The 18300-nt window shown below is 55.3% G+C and overlaps 2 protein-coding genes across 2 annotated transcripts; one reads left to right on the top strand and one right to left on the bottom strand.

Annotated features, from left to right (window-relative positions):
• Window positions 1–1833: 1833 nt before the first annotated feature.
• On the top strand, window positions 1834–7007 carry PLP1 (proteolipid protein 1; the record flags this gene model as incomplete). The annotated part of the gene is made up of 7 exons (XM_080352750.1): window positions 1834–1837; window positions 4118–4304; window positions 4762–4918; window positions 5884–6052; window positions 6249–6322; window positions 6434–6499; window positions 6936–7007. 7 exons carry the CDS (start codon window positions 1834–1836, stop codon window positions 7005–7007), a joined length of 729 nt encoding a protein of 242 aa, XP_080208876.1.
• Window positions 7008–16235: 9228 nt separating this feature from the next.
• Window positions 16236–16844, bottom strand: RAB9B (RAB9B, member RAS oncogene family; the record flags this gene model as incomplete). Its single annotated transcript, XM_080352791.1, has 1 exon — window positions 16236–16844. The coding sequence occupies exon 1, from the start codon at window positions 16839–16841 to the stop codon at window positions 16236–16238; it is 606 nt and encodes a 201-aa protein (XP_080208917.1). The 5' UTR covers window positions 16842–16844.
• Between the last annotated feature and the right edge of the window lie 1456 nt (window positions 16845–18300).

Raw genomic sequence — 18300 nt, 5'->3', positions numbered from 1 at the left:
TCTCCCTCAAGCCCTAGAAATCCAGGGAGGGGATTTTCCCCTTTTCCCCATCTGCCTGTTTTGCAGGTCTGCCCTGGAGCACCCATGGGACGGGCTGGTCTCCACTGCCAGCGGGTGATGCTCATGGCAGTACCGAGGGGTTTCCATCCCAGGAGGGAAACGTTTAGCCGACAAACAAGTGCCCAGTCACCAAGAATTTTAAGCCACGTTGTGCAGAAAGCACAGACCCTTTTAGCTGCCACCCTCCCTGATGGGGTAAAACTGACACTTCCCCACAAGGGCTTCAGAAATTACAGTGCTAGCAAGACTACAATTTCTATAGAAAGAAAAATAAAAATAAAAAGAAGGGCTTTTTTTCCCCTCCAATATAATATTTTATAATTTTTATATTATATTCTATTTTATGTGTTATATTGGGGGGGAAGGGAGGGGGGACATGGAACATCATATGGAGTGCAGACTGGGCTCTGTTGCTTTCCAGTGGCCATAGGGGTCATGGGTTATTTCCATAGGGATGTCAGAAGGGTTGTCACCATTACAAGGTGACCATGGCCAGGCGACATTTCTGCCAGGCCACCTGGAAGGCCAAGGGATGTGCCCAAGGATGTCGCCCACAGTGGTGGCAGAGGCTTCCCCTGCTCTGTTGTATCTCCCCAGCCCTTCCCATCCCATGGCTGGGGAGCAGCCCAATGCCACCCTGCCCTGGAGTGGGAAACTGAGGCAGGGAGTGGGGCCCAGGAGCTGGCTCTCACCAACATGGGGTGCAGCTGGCCAACCTGAATTACTGGCAGCACTTTCACAGCTGCCCCAGTGGTGTTTCCACCCAGCCCATTTGCAGGCAAATCAAGAAGTGGCTGTTTGGGTGGGCAGGGAAGGGGCAGGCGTCCCCACAAAGTGTCTCATGCTGCTCCTGCCCTGCACAGCTCAGGGACCCTGCAGTGTCCCCAGCCCCAGGGACAGCCAGGCCCTGCCACTTTGCTGCCTGGCACAAAGCGGGGCATTGAGGGACACAGCGGGGCTTTGTCCAGCCCGTGCCTGCCGGGAAGGGGCCGGTTGCCCTCTGCAGGCTTCTCCAGCCTCGTGCGGGCTCTGCAGCACCCATGGAAGCTGTGGTACCCATGGGACATGGGGCACCCAAGGGAGCTGGCTCCTTTTGCTGCAGCCCTGGAGCCATATCCATCACTTGGGGACCCCACGGCTGTGCCCACCCGAGCGCCTTTCCCCCACGGGGGTCAAGGGGCTGGGGAAAGTGGTCACAGGATTACCAGTGTAAAGGGGAAACCCCCCGTAGTTTGGAGCACACAGAGTCAAAAGCATGTCCCTGGAATGAAGGACCCCACTGGCAGGTGCTGGGGGGATTGGGAAGGTGACAGAGGGTCACCACTGCTGTCCCATGGGGCTGATGTCCCACACTGCCACAGTGGGCAGCCTGGGGCAAACACAGCCCAGCCAGGGCTGGGGGCTCCCCAGAGCTACCAGCAACGGGACCCCCCATGAATACTCCCCCACCCCCAAGCTGCTCTCTTTCTTTTGCAAGAGCCTTTTCCCCAAAAAGCCCTGAGTGGGGCTGTGGGGCAGCTCTGCCCACGCAGCTGCCGGGCACCCGGGAGCTGGCAGCCAAGGGGTGCAGGGGGAGCCGGCGGGGAGGGGCGGGGGCCTGTCCCTTTAAGGGGGGTGGCTGTCACTCAGAGAGCCCTTTTCTTTGCTGGAGAGCAGGACAGGCACCCACAAGGGGAAACACAGGGCGAGGGACTGCCAGGCAGGAGAGGGCTCCAGCAGACAGCACCAAGGCAGCCGAGCGGGCGGTCGAGGGAGTTGACCAAGTCCAGCGCCATGGGTGAGTATGAGATGAGGGTGGCGGGTACCTAGGGAGATGTCACTGGTGGCTCTGGGGACCCTGTCCCAGAGCAGAGTCCCTTGAAACTTTCCTCTGGCACAGGCCATGTCCCGGTGGCCCTGGCATGGCCATGCCAGCCATGGGGGCTGCCAGGGGAGGATGCCTCAGCATGGCAGGAATGGTGTTTTCTTCCCAAAGTGTTTTTCTGTCCCTGTGTGCTCATGCACTGCCTGTGGGGACAGATGCCATCCTCACAGCTGGTCTGAGCTGAGCCCTGGCCACATGGGTTGGAGAGATGGGAGCTCCTGCCAGGCAGGGGACTGAGACCTGTCACAGCTCGTGCCCGCAGCCTTGGGAAAATGGAGGCACTCCTCGTGCCTCAGTTTCCCTATCGGTACACCAGAGCTAATACTCACCGGCATACCCTGTTCCCAGGGATGCCATGGGCTGCAGGCGCCCTGCCTCCTTCTCCTCCTCTTGTCTGCAGTGCATTGTTTGGCTCCAGCAGCAGCTGAGCCCGGGTACAAGGCGCGGGATTGTGTGGCACAAGGGCTCTTTCTCTCCTCCCTTCCCCACCTCAGCCTTCCCCAAAGCAGCCTCCCAAAGCCCAGGGACCAGAGCTGTCGCAGGGAGACTGCCAGGCCCTGTCTATCCGGGGACCCCCAGCTCCCGGGGAGCAGAGTCATTCACTGGGCACCTTCTGCGCCACTTCCCAGGTGGCCAAAAATAAAAAAGGCATGTTTGGCTCAGCCCCCCGCTGGCTGTGCAGGGCTGTCCCCATAGGTCTCAGTGAGGTTTGGGGAGCAGCGCTGGCCAGGAGGAGAAGGACCCCCCCCAGACTTGCAGCATCCAAGGCAAACAAGCGGGAGGGGTCACAGCACTCCCCCATAGCGCTGCCTTTGTTCCCTGTTTGCTCTCAGCATGGGGCAGGCGCTGGGGTGGCAGTGCCAGGACAATCCTCCATTGTCCTTGGTGTCACTGTGTGACCTTGCTAGCAGTGGGGAGGGAAGAGCACTGCTGGCTAGGACCCCATGGCTTGCTTGTCCTTTGAGGGAGGAGATAAGCAGGTCTGGGAGGAGGGAGCGTGGGTTTGGGAATGCTTCCCACGGGTGCCTTTTTGGCATTCAAGGCACAAATGCTATGCCCAGAGGGGTGTGCCTGGGACAGCGGGGTGCCAGAGCCCACGTCTTGGGGAAGAGGAGCAGGTTCCCTGTGCAGGGTGTCACACAGCCAGGGCAGCAGGCTATGGCAGCTTAGCTGGAGCCAAACTGATGCTCCAGAGCTGCACGCTGGTGGGTGCAAACCCACCCAGCTGCCCACCCCAAATGGGGCAGGACAGTGGCTGGCTGAGCACTTCCAAACCCAGCCCACCAGGAACCTGAGCTGAGGATCCTGCACCTCAGAGCTCTGACACGCAGGAGGAGCAGGTGCCCATGGCACCACTGCTGAAAAAAACCCAGCATTTAGGCGATCCAAGCAGCACACTGACACATGCCCTCATTTCCTCTACCCACACACAGGTACATGTGCCCTCTTGCCAAATATCTGTCCTGGAGGATTAAATCTATTACACAAGCGCTGGTGTTTGGAGAACTAGCGTGGCTCGTCTCCATAAGCACACCTGCCTGCATAACAGGGCTGCTGCAGTCTGAACCGCTCGCAGGGTGCCAGGACAGGGGACAGGTGCGCTCCAGTGTGCCACCCCGAAACACGGGGTGCGTGCCGGCTTCTCCTGTCTGCCTCAAGCCTGGGCCACATCGCTAGTTCTCCATCGGGCTTTGTCTCTGTGGAGGTGCTGGGTTCCCCTGCATCTTTGCTGGCGAAAGAAATACACAGGCAGCTGGCATCGCCGCTGCCCGCAGCTGGGCTGTGCTGGCAGCAGGGAGCCCATTAGCAGCTTGTTTGCTGGGTCCCACTGGCATTACGCTACATTGCCTTGTATTTCTATCTTGTTTAGTGCGGGTCAGCATGGCTGGTTCGCCTCAGCCCCTCGCCTGTCTCACCCCCAGGGGCTGCCTTGTGGCCCCAGTGCCCCACGCTGCTGTCACCCCTTGTCCCTGGGTATGCTTGGGTGCAAGTCTGCACAGCTGCTTAGAGATATTTTGGGGAAGCTGCTGGGTTTGGCTCTGCAGCACCGCAATGAACTATTTCTGGGTTTTCCTTGCTTCCCACCTCCTGCCGGGCACGTTCCTTCTGCCACGCTTGCCCGCCCCTGAGCCGCGGGCTCTGAGCTCTCCCTGTCCCAGCGGCCCCGTCCCACCTCACCTCTCTTCTCCTTAGGTTTGCTCGAGTGCTGTGCCAGGTGTCTCATCGGAGCACCCTTTGCTTCACTGGTTGCCACAGGCTTGTGCTTCTTTGGAGTAGCACTGTTTTGTGGCTGTGGGCACGAAGCCCTCACAGGCACCGAGCAGCTCATTGAGACCTACTTCTCCAAAAACTACCAGGACTATGAGTATCTCATCAACGTGTAAGTACCCTGCTGTTGTGCATTGCCCTCACACTGGGCCCCTCATGTCTCCATCTTGCTCTGTGCTGGGAGGAGGTGACCGGCCGGGCTGGCCAGGGCGATGCTGTCACCCGGGCACCATGGGGACCTCAGGCTGTGTTTGCTGCATGCTGGTGCCATGGCTGCATGGCAGGGTCCAGTGGCCACTTGTTTCCATTTCTGAGCCTCGCTAGATGCCCTGGCTAGTGCTGGACCTCAGCACTGGGTAGGTATGGAGGGCACGGTGGAGCCATCAGCAGCCCATAGCCTTGCTCGCTATGGCTTTGCCCCGGCTTGCTCTTCTTACATTTTCACCCTCTGTTTGGTCCCCCGGGGCGGCGGGGGGTGTTCAGTAGTGGTGGCCATGCTGCATGCAGGGCTGAGCTCCCTGACGCTGCCCCGCTGCCTCAGCATCCCTGCCTGCTCCTCTCCCTGGCAGCATCCACGCTTTTCAGTACGTCATCTATGGCACAGCCTCCTTCTTCTTCCTCTACGGAGCCCTGCTGCTGGCCGAAGGCTTCTACACCACCGGTGCCGTCCGGCAAATCTTCGGGGACTACAAGACCACCATCTGCGGCAGGGGCCTCAGCGCAACGGTAACTGGGGGCCCGAAAGGGAGGGGAGCGCGAGGCCCCCAGCGAGCTCACTCGTTGCAGCGGGTGTGTCAGTGTTTGGGAAAGTGGCTAGGACATCCTGACAAGGTGATCTTAACCGGGGTTTGGCACCCCTTCGCGCGCCCACAGCGGGTTCGCCACGCTCGGCGTGGCCGAAAGGCAGGACACTGCGGTTGGACGGGTTTCGGGGTATCCCAAAGGGAAGCGCAGCCCGGCCGCCCTCCCCCAGGCCTGCCATGGTCCCTGGGGACCAACCCAGCCCAAATCTAATGAAACTGCTTCATGTTTAAGCATTGGCATGGCGAGCCATGAGCATCCCTGTGGTGCTGGCAGCCCAAGACTCTCCGGCACCCGCTGCCCATGGTGCCCTGGGGGTTGTGCTCTCCCCTGTGCTTGAGGACCATGACAAAGTGCTGGTGAGAGGACCCCATGCCCTGGGGGTTGTGCTCTCCCCTGTGCTTGGGGACCATGACAAAGTGCTGGCGAGAGGACCCCGTGGCCTGGGGGAGCGGAAGGGGACGGCTGCGGTTCCCTCGAGGGCCGGTTGGGGTGGCACCACGAAGGGAGGGCAGGAGATGAACATTTGCACACCAAGGCGGGTTTTTCAACTGCTCTCCTGCAGAGATCAAACCCTGCTTGGCTGTGGGTTTTCCCCGTCACACAGGACGTGGCAGCCACCCTGCTGCCATTGCCGGTCACCCCCACACAGGCATAGCCACTCGCACACCTGGGGCTGGTGCAGGTCACCTGGCTCATGCTGCCGCTCCGTGCTGGCCGCATGGGGACACGCCGGGTTTGGCGGGTGGTGTGGAGCCAGATGCAGGAGCATCTCAGTCCCCTGCCTGCCCAACACCCCCTCCTGCCTGGGGACCCTCACGCTCCCCTGTCCGTGTTCCCTGGCTGCTCAGTAATCATGGCTCTGCCCCGGCTTGTCCTGCCCCTTGCAGTTTGTGGGCATTACCTACGTCCTGACCATCGTCTGGCTCCTAGTCTTCGCCTGCTCTGCAGTGCCCGTTTATATCTACTTCAACACTTGGACCACCTGCCAGTCCATTGCCAACCCCAGCAAGACCTCGGCCAGCATTGGCACCCTGTGTGCAGACGCCAGGATGTACGGTGAGTGCCGGGTTTGCAGGGCTCAGGGAGGAGGTGAGGGGACGGAGGAGAGGGTCCAGGTGGATAAGGCTGGGATAAAGCAGGGCAAGTGCTGAAGAGCCCTGAAAAACCCGTGTGTGTGTGACACACGTGGCTGTGGGAGCCTGAACAAGCTGGCGGCCGTGCCTGGCTCAGCTGGCTCCTCACGTCTCACCAGGTGTCCTGCCCTGGAACGCTTTCCCTGGCAAAGTGTGCGGCTCCAACCTGCTCTCCATCTGTAAGACCAGTGAGGTGAGCACCCCCCGTCACCCCACGTGTGCTCCCTTCCATGGGTAGCCTCAGCACTGGCCTCCCCAGCTGGCACGTGGGACCCCGGCAGCTCACCCCGCTCTTGCCTTGCAGTTCCAGATGACTTTCCACCTCTTCATTGCGGCCTTCGTGGGGGCAGCTGCCACGCTGGTCTCACTGGTAAGTCCATGTGCCCCTGCCCAGCCGGTCTTCCCTGCTTAGCGAGGATGTGGGGTCAGAGGACAGCAGAGCTGGTGGGCATGGACATGACAGAGCCTGTGCTCGTGTCTTTTTCTGGCACATAAGTGCAGATAGTGAATTCAGGCCATAAGAAGGTAGAGGTGGCTGCTGTAGGGGATCTGAAGAGGCTTCAGGAGACCACCAGGGGGAGGTCCTGCTGCCCACGCACTGAGTCCTCTTCCTTTACACCAGTGATGAGACACTGCAGTGTCCCACCAGTGCCGTGGGGCTACAGGTCTCTGTGGGGCAAGTGCTGGGCTGGGAGATGCCACCTCGGCAATACTCCAGCGAGGAGACGCACCCCGCTTGCCCTCCTCGCCCGTGGGAGCTTTGTTTCTCCTCCTTCTCCTCTCGCTCACTCTCTTCCCACCCACAGCTCACCTTCATCATCGCCGCCACCTACAACTTTGCCGTCCTCAAGCTGATGGGCCGAGGCACCAAGTTCTAGGACGCGTGGTGGAGCCCAGCCAGACCAAACGCCCTTCTTTTCTCTAACCCCGAGGCTTTAACACTGCAGCCACCCGACACCAGGTCTCCTGCGTTAACTCTGCCTTCGCTGCTGACTCCCCTCCTCTTCCTCCCTCGCATCCATCGTGCTGAGCGTGACCAGGAAGGAGAGCTTCCCACCAATGGACACCTCTTCATGCACTTTTCTCTCTCTGCTCATCCATAACTGGTTCGCTCTAGGGCCAAGCCCATCAAAACCAGCCAGAGAAGAGGAGGGACTACTCCAGTGTCCCGATGTTGCCTAGGGATGAGCAAAGGCCTTCATGCTCCTGGGAGGAGGAAATCCATGTAGGTTGCTCCATGAGTAGCAAGAGGCTACCTAGAGAGAAAAGGAAGTTGGCCCAGTCCTGGTACCATTGCTAGAGACTCTCCTGGAGCTGTCTGCTGTCACCACCCATGGATGGAGAATAAGAGAAGGATTATTTTTTTTTCCCTTTAGCAAAGAAAAACAAATTTACCCCAAATTGCCTGCTACAGCCAAGGCAAAGGGAGTTCAGGGCAAGGATCTTCCCATTGTGGAGAAGAGAGTGCTGACCCCAATGCTGATAAAGCCCTAACCCAGCTGCCCCTATTAAAGCCTAAAGGAGTTTGGTGTCTCTGTAGACAAGGGGAACTCTTGCCTTTACCCTCCAGGCAGCAGATAGGTTTGGCCAAGAGGAGACAGCTCTGTGCCATGCCCTGCGAGCGTAAAGCCAGAGCCACCCCCGTGGGCAGGGGATGAGCCTCTGGACCACCACCCGCCCTGCTCTGCCCGCGCCGCGCTCGCTCGCATCCCTTCACAATGGTGCTCTTCTCCGGGGTGACGTCTGCTTCTCTAACCTCCGCCGTGGCGGAGAGCTTGATTTGTTTCTCACCCATGTCAAATGTTACCTTTCCCTCCCTCTGTCCCTCTCTAGTCCCCTCAGGATTTTTTTCCCCAGCGTTTCCTGCAAGTCAGGACAACTGTCTTGTGTCTGCTGGGGCGGGAGGGACTGGCAGCATCTCGCTTCCAGCTGAAACCCATGAAGGAGCTGAGGAGGGAGGGAGGGAAAGGCGGTGGCTGGGGGTCACAGGGCAGAAACACAGCCTGTCTCTGCAAACCAGATCCTTTCTGGTGCCAGTTCAGTCTTTTCCCACGGAGGGGGCAGCAGGGCAAGGGGTTTGGTGGAGATGACCTCTCTCTCCCCCACAATTGCTTTCCGGGGGCCTCTGGCTGGGTAGCATGGGTCCAACCACACCTGCCAAAATGCTGCTTCCAGTCCTCCCCGCCAACTGGTATTTTGTTTCGCTCTTCCCTGTCTCTCCTTAACGCTAATCCTAGTGTTTATTTATTGGAGAAACTACTTTCAGTGGCAGACTGTAGCTCCATCTTGCATGGATTTTTTTTTTCCTTTGTTTGTATTACTATTGTATATTTTTGTTAAGTGCCAGTTTCAGCAGGGGCAAGGATAAAGGAGCAGATCTGCTGAGCAGAGCGTTCAAAGGATCCTTGCCACCAGGAGTGCTGAAATAGGTTGGCCAGGCTACCAACGCACATGGGCTGGGGAGGTGGGAGATGCCAGGAGGGACGGCAGGGTGGGGAGAAACCGGCCAAGAGCTGGGAATCCACATCCATGTGATCTCTCTTGGGGGTTTGCTGGGGTTTTTTTTGGTATACGTTTAACAACAAATAACCAGATCCTCCTTCCCACCCTTGTCCCCAGACCCCAAACACACACACACGCACACACGTGTGCGCACACACACACACACACGCAAAAAGAGAGTTAATCAACTGAAAGTGTTTCCTTCATTTCTGATCTAGAATTTCAACTCGTTAACAAGCAATAAAAAGGAGCAAGTTTTTAGAGACTTATCTTACAAGATGTATTTTATAAAAATTAAAGAAAATAAATTAAAATTAAGAACATTCTGAAGACACACATCTGTCTGTCCATTTGTTGTGCTGGCTTTCCCACCTCTGCCCCTGACCCAGCCAAAAAACAGCAGGGAAGGGGAGGCTGCAGAGGAGAAGGTCCCAGAAGAGCTCTTGCCAGCCCCATGCGTGGGCCAGCATCCCCACAGGACTCTGCCCACCCCTCCTTCCCACCTCAGCCACCAGCTTCATAACCCTGACTTCAAAACCTTTGCTCCCAGCCAAGGAGCCCTTAAAAACCTCTATTTCTCCTCCAGCCACCCAGAGCAAAGCTGGGGCCTTGCAGGAGCTGCTGGCTTGTTTTTGGTGATGTGCTGCTGTCCTTTAATGCTCAGCCTGCACAGTGACAGCCTCTGCCTCATGTAGCACCTACAGCACGACCACAGCAAAGCTGATCAGCCCATCTCGAGCAAAGCTCTCCAGCTTGCACCAGGCCATGCATGTGGTAAAAGCACGTCCAAAGCCACGCAGGGTATGTGATTGTCTCACTTGCAGAGAGCCCTGTGTGAAATAAGACGGTCTTGTTTAGGCGCGAGGGCGGACTTGACTATCCCATGGCACTCCATGTCCTGTCCACACGCTGCGTGGGTGGCTGCGTGCCTTTTGCCACAGGGTCATTACCAGTTTGCACAGTGCTGGTGCGTGCGGAGGTCAATGGCTGGTGTCTTTCTACCCCCAATCACATGAATGCTGCCCTTAAATGCACTTTTCCACAGCAGCTGCTTAAAAATTGATTCAAATGCTGCTTCTCTTGGAAATTCCCTCTGTGAGCTGCGCTCAGGTACCTCCAGGGAGTGAGGCCGTGGAGGGGTGCACCCAGTACCACGCTCAAACTCTGGCATGGCTCTTATTTGCAGCAGATCTGCTTGAGAGGCAGATTTCAGGCATGGCTGGGTGCCTGTGAGCGGCAGGGTGTTGTCTACCTGTGCCCAGGATCCTCGCCACTCTTCCTCAAATGAGACTCCAGCCTAAATCCCACTCTCCCATCTCTCCCTCAGGCAGGCAGCGAAGTTTCCCATGCAGCCCATCTGGGGGAGGTTTAGCTCATGCATTGCTGCTGCCCCAGCTCAGTGCACAGCTGTGCCTGCACCCCAGCCTTGCCCCGGCTCACAGAAACCCGTGGGGCTGCAGGCAGCATCAATAGAACCTTTTGTTCCTTGCATTCCCAGATGCCACCACCCTCCTCTCCCCATGCTGAAAGGGCCTTGTGTGTGCATGATCAGCCACTGGGCCAGAGTGAGCTGGGGAACAAAACACCATCTCTTTCCCCTGGCAGCAACTGGTGCCCCCCGCCCAGGGTGAGGGTTGGGGACAGCAGCACGAGGTAGCATGTGAAAGTGGCCAGCATGGCCAGTGTGCTGGGCAAGTCCAAGGGCTGAAGGACATATGTTGGGTGTGCCCTTGGCTGTGTCCTGCTGCCACCCCACCTGGGGACATGGGACCTGTGCTCACAGCTCCCTTGCTGGGCACAGAGCGACCTCCAGGATCTGGCTGAGAAAACACATGGAATAAACCCTCTCTTGTGCCAAAACACCTCTCTGTAAACTGGCCCATCAGGAGACCTCCAAGGAGCTGCAATCAGCCCCCTGGTCTAGCAGCTGAAATGTGGTTGCAGTTCGGTCCCGCAAAGGCTGGACCAGAAGGGACCCGGGAGCAGGTCCCATGGGGTGCCTTGCTGGCCAGCAGGCAAAGCGACTCCTGCATCCCATGCCCTGCCACTGCAGGGGACAGCTCTGTGCCGCTGCTAGCAAGGGACACTGAGCCAGCCAGCCCTTGGGACAGCAAAGACAGAAACCTCCCCAGGGTAGGCAAAGGAGAGGGGATGGCAGCACTCAAGGCTGTTCGTGTAGGGATGGCCAAGGGTCTGCTCCGCTGATGTGGTTTCCAAGGGCGCAGCACCCCCGGACGATGCTCCCGGGGCCGCCTGCCCTGGCCAAACGGGCCCCGGTCCCCCATCCCCGCTCCTCCGGCTCCCCGACCCCCGCTCCTCCAGCTCCCCCCATCCCCACTCCTCCATCTCTGCTCCTCCGGCTCCCCCCATCCCCGCTCCTCCGGCTCCCCCCCGCGGCCGCCGCAGCGGCAGCTGCCCAGAGCGTTACTCCGATGCCTTAATTTACAGCGGGCTCTGTCCTACACAATCCAGCAAGGAAATGGCAAGTAAAAACTCCCCTAAAACATCCAGATGCTGCCATTCAAAGCCTGTTTGAAAGCCCCTAACTATATAGCAAATTCTTCTGAATCCCCACAGGCAGGCACTGTCCCTTGTTCTCTTAGCAAGAGATAGGGCTCAGCCCCAGGGAAAGGCTGTGCAGGATGAGCAGGAAGGCTCAGGGAAGGGAGGCCGTGCTGCAGGCAAACCCAAGGGCTGCCCTGGCTGAGCCCTCCATCCCTCCGCCTGCACCAGTCATGGCAGGGCACGCTCCTGCCGCTCCTCACGCAGCTCCCCCAGCCCTGGCTCCAGTTCGGGCAGGGAAAGGGCTGCGAGTGGCAAGGGATGCCCTGGCACGGGCCGTAGCTGGCGAGCAGCCCTGCCTGCAGGGTCATGGCACGGTACTGCCGCTCATTGTCCCAGAGGAAGGTCTCACCTGCTGCCTCTCAGGCACCCAGCTGGTTTCTCTCCATTTCTGTGCACTGTTTGGCTCTGCTAGGGAGATGCCCAGGGACAAGGAGGTAATAGCAAGTGGGAAGTCCTCATGGAAAGGGCTGACAAAGGCAATGAAAAGGACTAAGATTGACAATACCACAGGCAGATGCTGTACTTGGCTGCCTATGAAGACAGGAGTCCTGCATCTGCATGGGGTGCCTAAAAGACCTCTTGAAGCCACCAGGAAAGAGCTGCTCCACTACCCATGCAAGCACTAGGGTCAAGGGGTATCTCCTTCCGTCTGCAATTGCTTTTGCCCCAGCAAACACCTCAGCATGGAACCCATAATTTCATCGACTTCACAGATTGTCCTAAGCCTCAGTCTCAAGAATCTGATTCCCTGAGGCCTTCGGGCATCTGTTGTTGGAGCTGCCATCGCATCCCACCTCAGCAGAGCAGGGACGGCTCCTTACCCCAGAGCAGAGCGTGCCAGTGCCCCTGCAACTGACTCCCTGTTAAGAACTGCAGCCTGAAGTGAGGTTCAGATTCTCACAAAATGGCATTTTTAGATTCTCTCTCTATTTTTGCTCATCCCCAAACAGGTGCAAGAACATGTGGTCCCCAGAGATTGTGTTCCCGTAAACTCCTGTTCCTGTACTGCTGTGAGGAGCCAGAGAGGAGCTGCACTCAGGAAACACACGGTGCACGAGCAGCCTCCGTCACCCAGAGCACAACCCCAGGGCACCTGCATCCACATAGGGGTCCTCAGCTGTTCCAGAGAAGATTTCAGTATCCTCAGCCCACCAAACAGCTGCACAGCCTTACATCTGCACTAACTGACCCAGGGTAGCAAAATCCTCAAGAGGGCTGAGGAAGAGAGGGATGGATGGGACCAGGAGACTCCCCACTGCTCCTCCTCGTCTGCAAGCACACAGGGATACGCTGCAGCTTTTGTTTCACACAGAAGCATCTCACTGCTTTCCTTTGGAGACACTTCTTTGCCCTCCAGGGATTCATCCACTCTACAACCCATGACAAAACCCACCGAGCCCTCTGCTATTGCTTGCGGCAGCAAATTGGGGAATGAGGGAACAGTCTCATTACCGCTTCTGCCCCGCATTTTCTTACAAGCATCTCACACCGGAGGAGTCAGTGGTTTCGATGGTTTTAGACAGACAGACCCTCACTGACACGAGACAGCCTCACCCAACACCCACGACTCTTCCAAGGCTGGGACTATCGCCCACCAAGTCATGCTGGCTGCTGGATTTCAGCTGTGTTTGGCTGAAATAAGATGCTGGAGGACCCCAGATACTCCAGCCCACATTTAAAATGCAGAATTTCCAAGGACTTGAAACCCTACACCGCTTCTGGAAGTGTGGATAGGCAAGCAGACGTGGGAGCAAAATAAACTAAAAGGTTCTGCCAACAGAAACAGCAGGCGCGGACTCCGCAAACCCAGAGAAAGTCTCCCAAAATAAGCAGCCATCCTGGCAGGACAGCGGAAGAGAAGATTCCCCATCTGCCAGTTTCTGTCTCAGCATCCTGTGGAAATCACGCCTGGTTACAACCCCCTGGAGCCCAAGGGACCCGTTCCAAGGCTGCAGGAAGAAATCAAAGGAAAGTGGCTGGCTCGCTGCTGAGAGCCCAGGCTGGAAATTAAAATGTAGTGACAGAGGGAAGCAAGGTGGAATATTTCTGTTATGAAAGTGTTTTCTGATACATTCTTGAAAAGACAATTACCAGCAGAATCCAGCGAGCAGGTTAAAGTTATATTCCTTCAACTACTCATCTAGCTAGGTACATTCAGGGATGACCAACCTCTTCGATCCTTCAGTGACTTCTCTGCCAGATGCTGTAACCAACCCAGTTCCACATCCCTCAGGAGAACAGGAGCAGATTTGAACTGTGATAAACCCAGAAAGGCAGAGCCACTTCCTGAATTCAGGTGAATACATCCATGTTTTATTTGCTTAAACAAAGGTAGAATCTTGGTTTTACAATTCCAGTTCTGCAGCAATAGCAACAACCGCAGCAGCATGAGTGGACACAAGTAAGGGATGGCTGTTCGCATGGAACTTTGCAACAAAGAGCTGAAAATCTTGGTTCCTTTGGAAATTGTGCGTATAATTTTAAATAAATTAAACAATTTAAATATATTATACTATACTTCGTTAATGGATTTTTGAAACACACAAGCCTAACAAAATAGGTTTTTCTTAAAAAAAGTCAATGAACCGATGTCTGTTAGGAATGAAAGATGCTCTGTAACACCCCCTGGCAATATACACTGTCTGCACAGCCTGTGCACAATGACACCAAGCTTCAGCTATCAGCGTCAACACACACCTGGGGTACCGTGAACAGCGTGCTGCACTCCCGACTCCTACACCGTGGCTTGTTCAGCCTCTGCCCGCCCCCACAGGACGTACCAGTTCGCACACAGATCCCATGAGATCCACGCTGGGCAAGTAGCAGTTTTGCTGCCCTCTGACAGGGCTGCGCAGCTCACAAGGGCCTGGGCCTGTTCTGACTCTGGGCTTCTGCACAAATCGGGTCCGGGGAAACGTGTCTGTTTGGAGATGTAAATCAGAACACAGGTCACAGCATCTGGGATCTTGAAATATCAAGCAATATTAAACTGAAGAAAAATCTAGAGTCCTGGAGAGGTCAGACATCGATAAACAGTAACAATAATATCCTGTAAAAATCCGTTGTACCTACAGAGGCACAGCTTTCTCTTACACCTCAAGGGACCTGGTTTTCCAGAGACTGCGAGCACTCCCTATCTACCCCTGTGAACATGAGTCTTCAGCCCTGTTTGGAAATCAGACCCCTCTAAAGCATTTTGCATTAAAGCTTCAGTCCCTTCCACACACGGCTGCCCTGCAGAGGACAGGATCACCCTGAGGTCCCCCAGGAGACTCCCTGTGTGCTCAGAGCCTGCTTGGCAACGGGGATCAGCTGCTGCCAGCCAGCACGAGGGCAGAGCATGCCCTGCTCTACAGCGCAGCATGAGGCTGCTCAATTTGAGCTACAGAATTGACCATCCAGTAGCCCATCACAGTGGGAATGGCATGCAGCAGCTAGCTGATACGTACTCAGGGAAGCTCCACCCATGGCAGGCTCCTGTGTGCTGATGGGCAAAGTCATCCTTTTGGACAAACGCTTGCACGGGAGGTTGCAGGACATGAGGTTATAATGGTAAAGACAGCAGTGAGCAAGCACTCTTCTCTTTGCTACACAGATAGCTTGGGACCAACACCTAGCAGGGGGCTGGGATCAGCAAAGCCTTGTGTCCTTTTCTGGAAGGTTCCTTGCCCCCTTCAATGCCATTTTTCAGACACTTTGAGCAGAGGTGGAACAAGTGGGGCTCTCTCTCCAGTGGACTGAGCACAGCTGTCATTAACAAAGGCCAGTTAATTGAGTGGACATCCTCTACCAGTAAAACCTGTCATATGAATTACAGGCAAAACGTACCACATTCCCCATCAGGCAGTAAGGACCAGGACAATGGCCTGAGCCAACTGTGCTCAGCAGCACTGCATCTGACACAACAGGGAATAATGGGAATGGTTCTATCTTGCAGCATCCAGATGGGAACGTCATTGCTGAAGCAACTGAAGACACTGATCCGCCAGCTAATGAAGCACAGTGGTCACCAGCCTCGCAAACTGAGTGGATTTAACAGCTGACCACGCGTGACTCCTCTAGCCACACGCACACCTGGGAGACATCCCACCAACCTACCATCCGGTCTGCTGGAGCACATCGTCTGGACACGGCAATTACTTGTGACAGAAACAAGCTGAAGCTTCATGCTCCAGATCTCCTGAAATCCTGAGTAACCCTAAACCCTTTGACAGGGCCCAGCAAGTGTCCACATAATAGTTTCCATCCAGGTCTTCAAAGTATGAGTGAGATTCGGCGTTGAGCCTCCACAAGAGACAAGGAAACATACTGAACAAGAAGCAGACAGTCCCTCCACATAGTAACACTCATACAAGATGAAGTTAGAAAACTAGACCAGAGATAGGCAGCTACAGAGAAGTGATGCTGTCACATTCAAACAGTGGTCCACCCCTCCTTCATATGTTGCTTCAGGTCAGAGCTCTAACAATTCTCAGCACCACTCAGTCTCAGGGAACAGTGCACATATCCCAAACGACAGATACGTACATCTCAGCCACTCAGGTATTTAGCACTCTCACAGTCGCATGGGCTAAAGTCTCTACAACAGGTTTTGTTCAGTATGCTGGGCAGACTTTCCTTTGGCAGTAAGGTCATGAGTTTAGTGGGTCTAGTATCTTTTTTTTGAGTTCAGGACTAAAATACTTCAAAGAATGTCTAGAGCACTCTCAGCTTTGTTCTGCAGGCAGTTCTTGGTACAGATTAGATCACTACTGTCTTTAGAGAATTTAAAGGACTTTAACCCAGTCCTTTAAACCTGCTAAAATAGGCAGAGATGGAAGCAGGACTATGCTCACATGCTCTTTTAACAGCTCCCTCCTGCAGGTACATGCTCTGTGCCCAAAAACTCCAGCCAGAATTCAGATGGTGCAGCTGCAATTCCCCAGGTGAGCAAAGCACCTATTGTCCTTGTGGTCACTCCTCAGAAAGCCCCAGAGCTGCCCATGCTTGTTCAGATCCAGCTGCTAGCTCGAGTGACATTCCCAAAGCAGAAGCCACTCTTAACAACATGAAGACCCCGATTTGGAGCTGGAGTGCAGGTCAATGGTGTGGCCCAGCATGCAGTGCTCCAGCTGCTCCTCCACTGCCAGCACCTGTCGCACGGCCTCCTCGAAGGCCACGGCCACATTGGTGTCATCCTTGGCACTAGTCTCCAGGTACGGATAGTTACCATTTTCAATGCACCAGGCCTGGGCCTCCTCCGTGCTCACTTGTCTCTCAAGTTTGTCAATCTTGTTGCCCAGGACTACGAATGGGAAGTGTTCAGGGTCCTTCACGTCAGCATAATGGATGAACTCCTTCTGCCAGTTACTGAGGTTCTCAAAGCTCTGCCGGTCATCCACGCTGAAGGTCAGCAGGCAGCAGTCCGCTCCCCTGTAAAAGGGTGTTCGCAGGCTCTTGAATCTCTCCTGTCCTGCAGTGTCCCAAATCTGGAGGGTCACGAAACGTCCATCCACCTCCAGGTCCCGGTTTAAGAACTCCACACCGATCGTGTGAAAAGCCTGCGAGTCAAACTTGTTGGTGACGTACCGGTTCATGAGGGAACTCTTCCCAACTCCACCATCCCCAAGGAGAATGACCTTTAAGAGCAAGGACTTCCCACTCATTGCAGCAGGACAGGTGCAGTACTAAGGCAATCTGCAGGGTTCAGAAATAGTACAAAACAGCTAATTGACTCAAGGATTCTGCAGAAAATTGCACACAAAAGAACAGAATCTGGTATTTCCATTCCTATTTGTGAACAAATTTGGTATGTAGGAGATAATCTGTCTTATTAGAGAGAGACATTCCCTAAGCAAATCTAAAGGCCTGACATGGAGTAAGAGGTTTGGCTGCTGTCTGTACCGTACCTGCTCTAGAAATTAGTGCTTCTGTCTCCAGGACTGTCCAGGGAACACCTTCCTCCAGCATAACAGTCACTAAAAAACAAACATCAATCAGCAAGGTTGCCAGAGCTGCACTCAGTGCACTGCTTTTCAATTTATCATGCTGACCCAGGCTGGAAGAGTAACAGCAGACCTCTAGGAAGCTGAAAGTGCAGTACTGACATTTGGAACAAAACAGGAAAGGACAAGGTGCTGAGGAGAGAATTTCCCTTGCCCTAAGTAAAATGGAACACAGCCCATTTCTGAGCAGGGCAGAGCCAGTACATTATGGATGCTAAACCCAAAATAAGAAAAGAATAAATCGAAGGAGCTCTGGCATGAGCACACAGGCTGTGTAACCCATGACTCTCCTCAATCCAGGGGATGTCGATAGCTTTGATCTGCTTGGCTTGCCTACCCACACACTCTGGGATCTGATCTGAGGATTGAACACGTGCCTGAATCTGCCAACCAGAAGAGTGAGCCAGCTGGCGAGAGCCTGGTATGAAAAGAGACAGGATCTGGCTTGTTTACACCTGCAACCACCATTCCTGGGAAGGGTGTGGGCACGGAGTGATGACACCACCCGACCAACCTCCATCCAACCCCAACCAGGAGCATTCAGCACTCCTACTCCTTCCAGGCCAAAAAAACACCTGCTGCGCTACCTGTGGGGGATCCTGTTTGACTTAGTTCCTGCTGTTTTTCTCAGCTCTTTCGACAGTGCTCACCACAAAGCCAAAATCAGAAACTTCCGCTTCACGTTAGTTTCTGTGGAAAGTACAGAAGCTAACTAAAGGCTCACCAATTTCACTTCCCCTGCACAGATACACCCCAATCAAGCAGGGCTGAGCCAACTTGATGTGCCGTGAGACAGCTGGAAGAGACCTGCAGGATCATCACATCCAGCCATAACCTAACTCTAGCATTAAACCATGTCCCTAAGAACCTCATCTAAATGCTTTTTAAACCCCTCCAGGGATGGTGACTCCACCACATCTGAGAAGCATCCGCCCAACCCAGTGGTTCTAAACCAAAGAGCAATATCCAAACGCCACAAGAGACAAACAGGAATTGGGCTGATGGCTCTGGGAAACTCTCCTCCAAGCAGGTGAGCTCCTCCTCTCCCAAAGCCTTGCTGAGGGGGGTTTCAGGCGGTCCCTGCCCCCCAACACGCACCATCAGCCCTGACGAGCGTTTC

Source organism: Nesoenas mayeri (assembly GCF_963082525.1).
Source record: "Nesoenas mayeri genome assembly, chromosome: 13".
Taxonomy (NCBI): domain Eukaryota; kingdom Metazoa; phylum Chordata; class Aves; order Columbiformes; family Columbidae; genus Nesoenas; species Nesoenas mayeri.
Note: the sequence above shows the minus strand (reverse complement) of the source record. Positions and strands in the feature narration are given on the sequence as shown.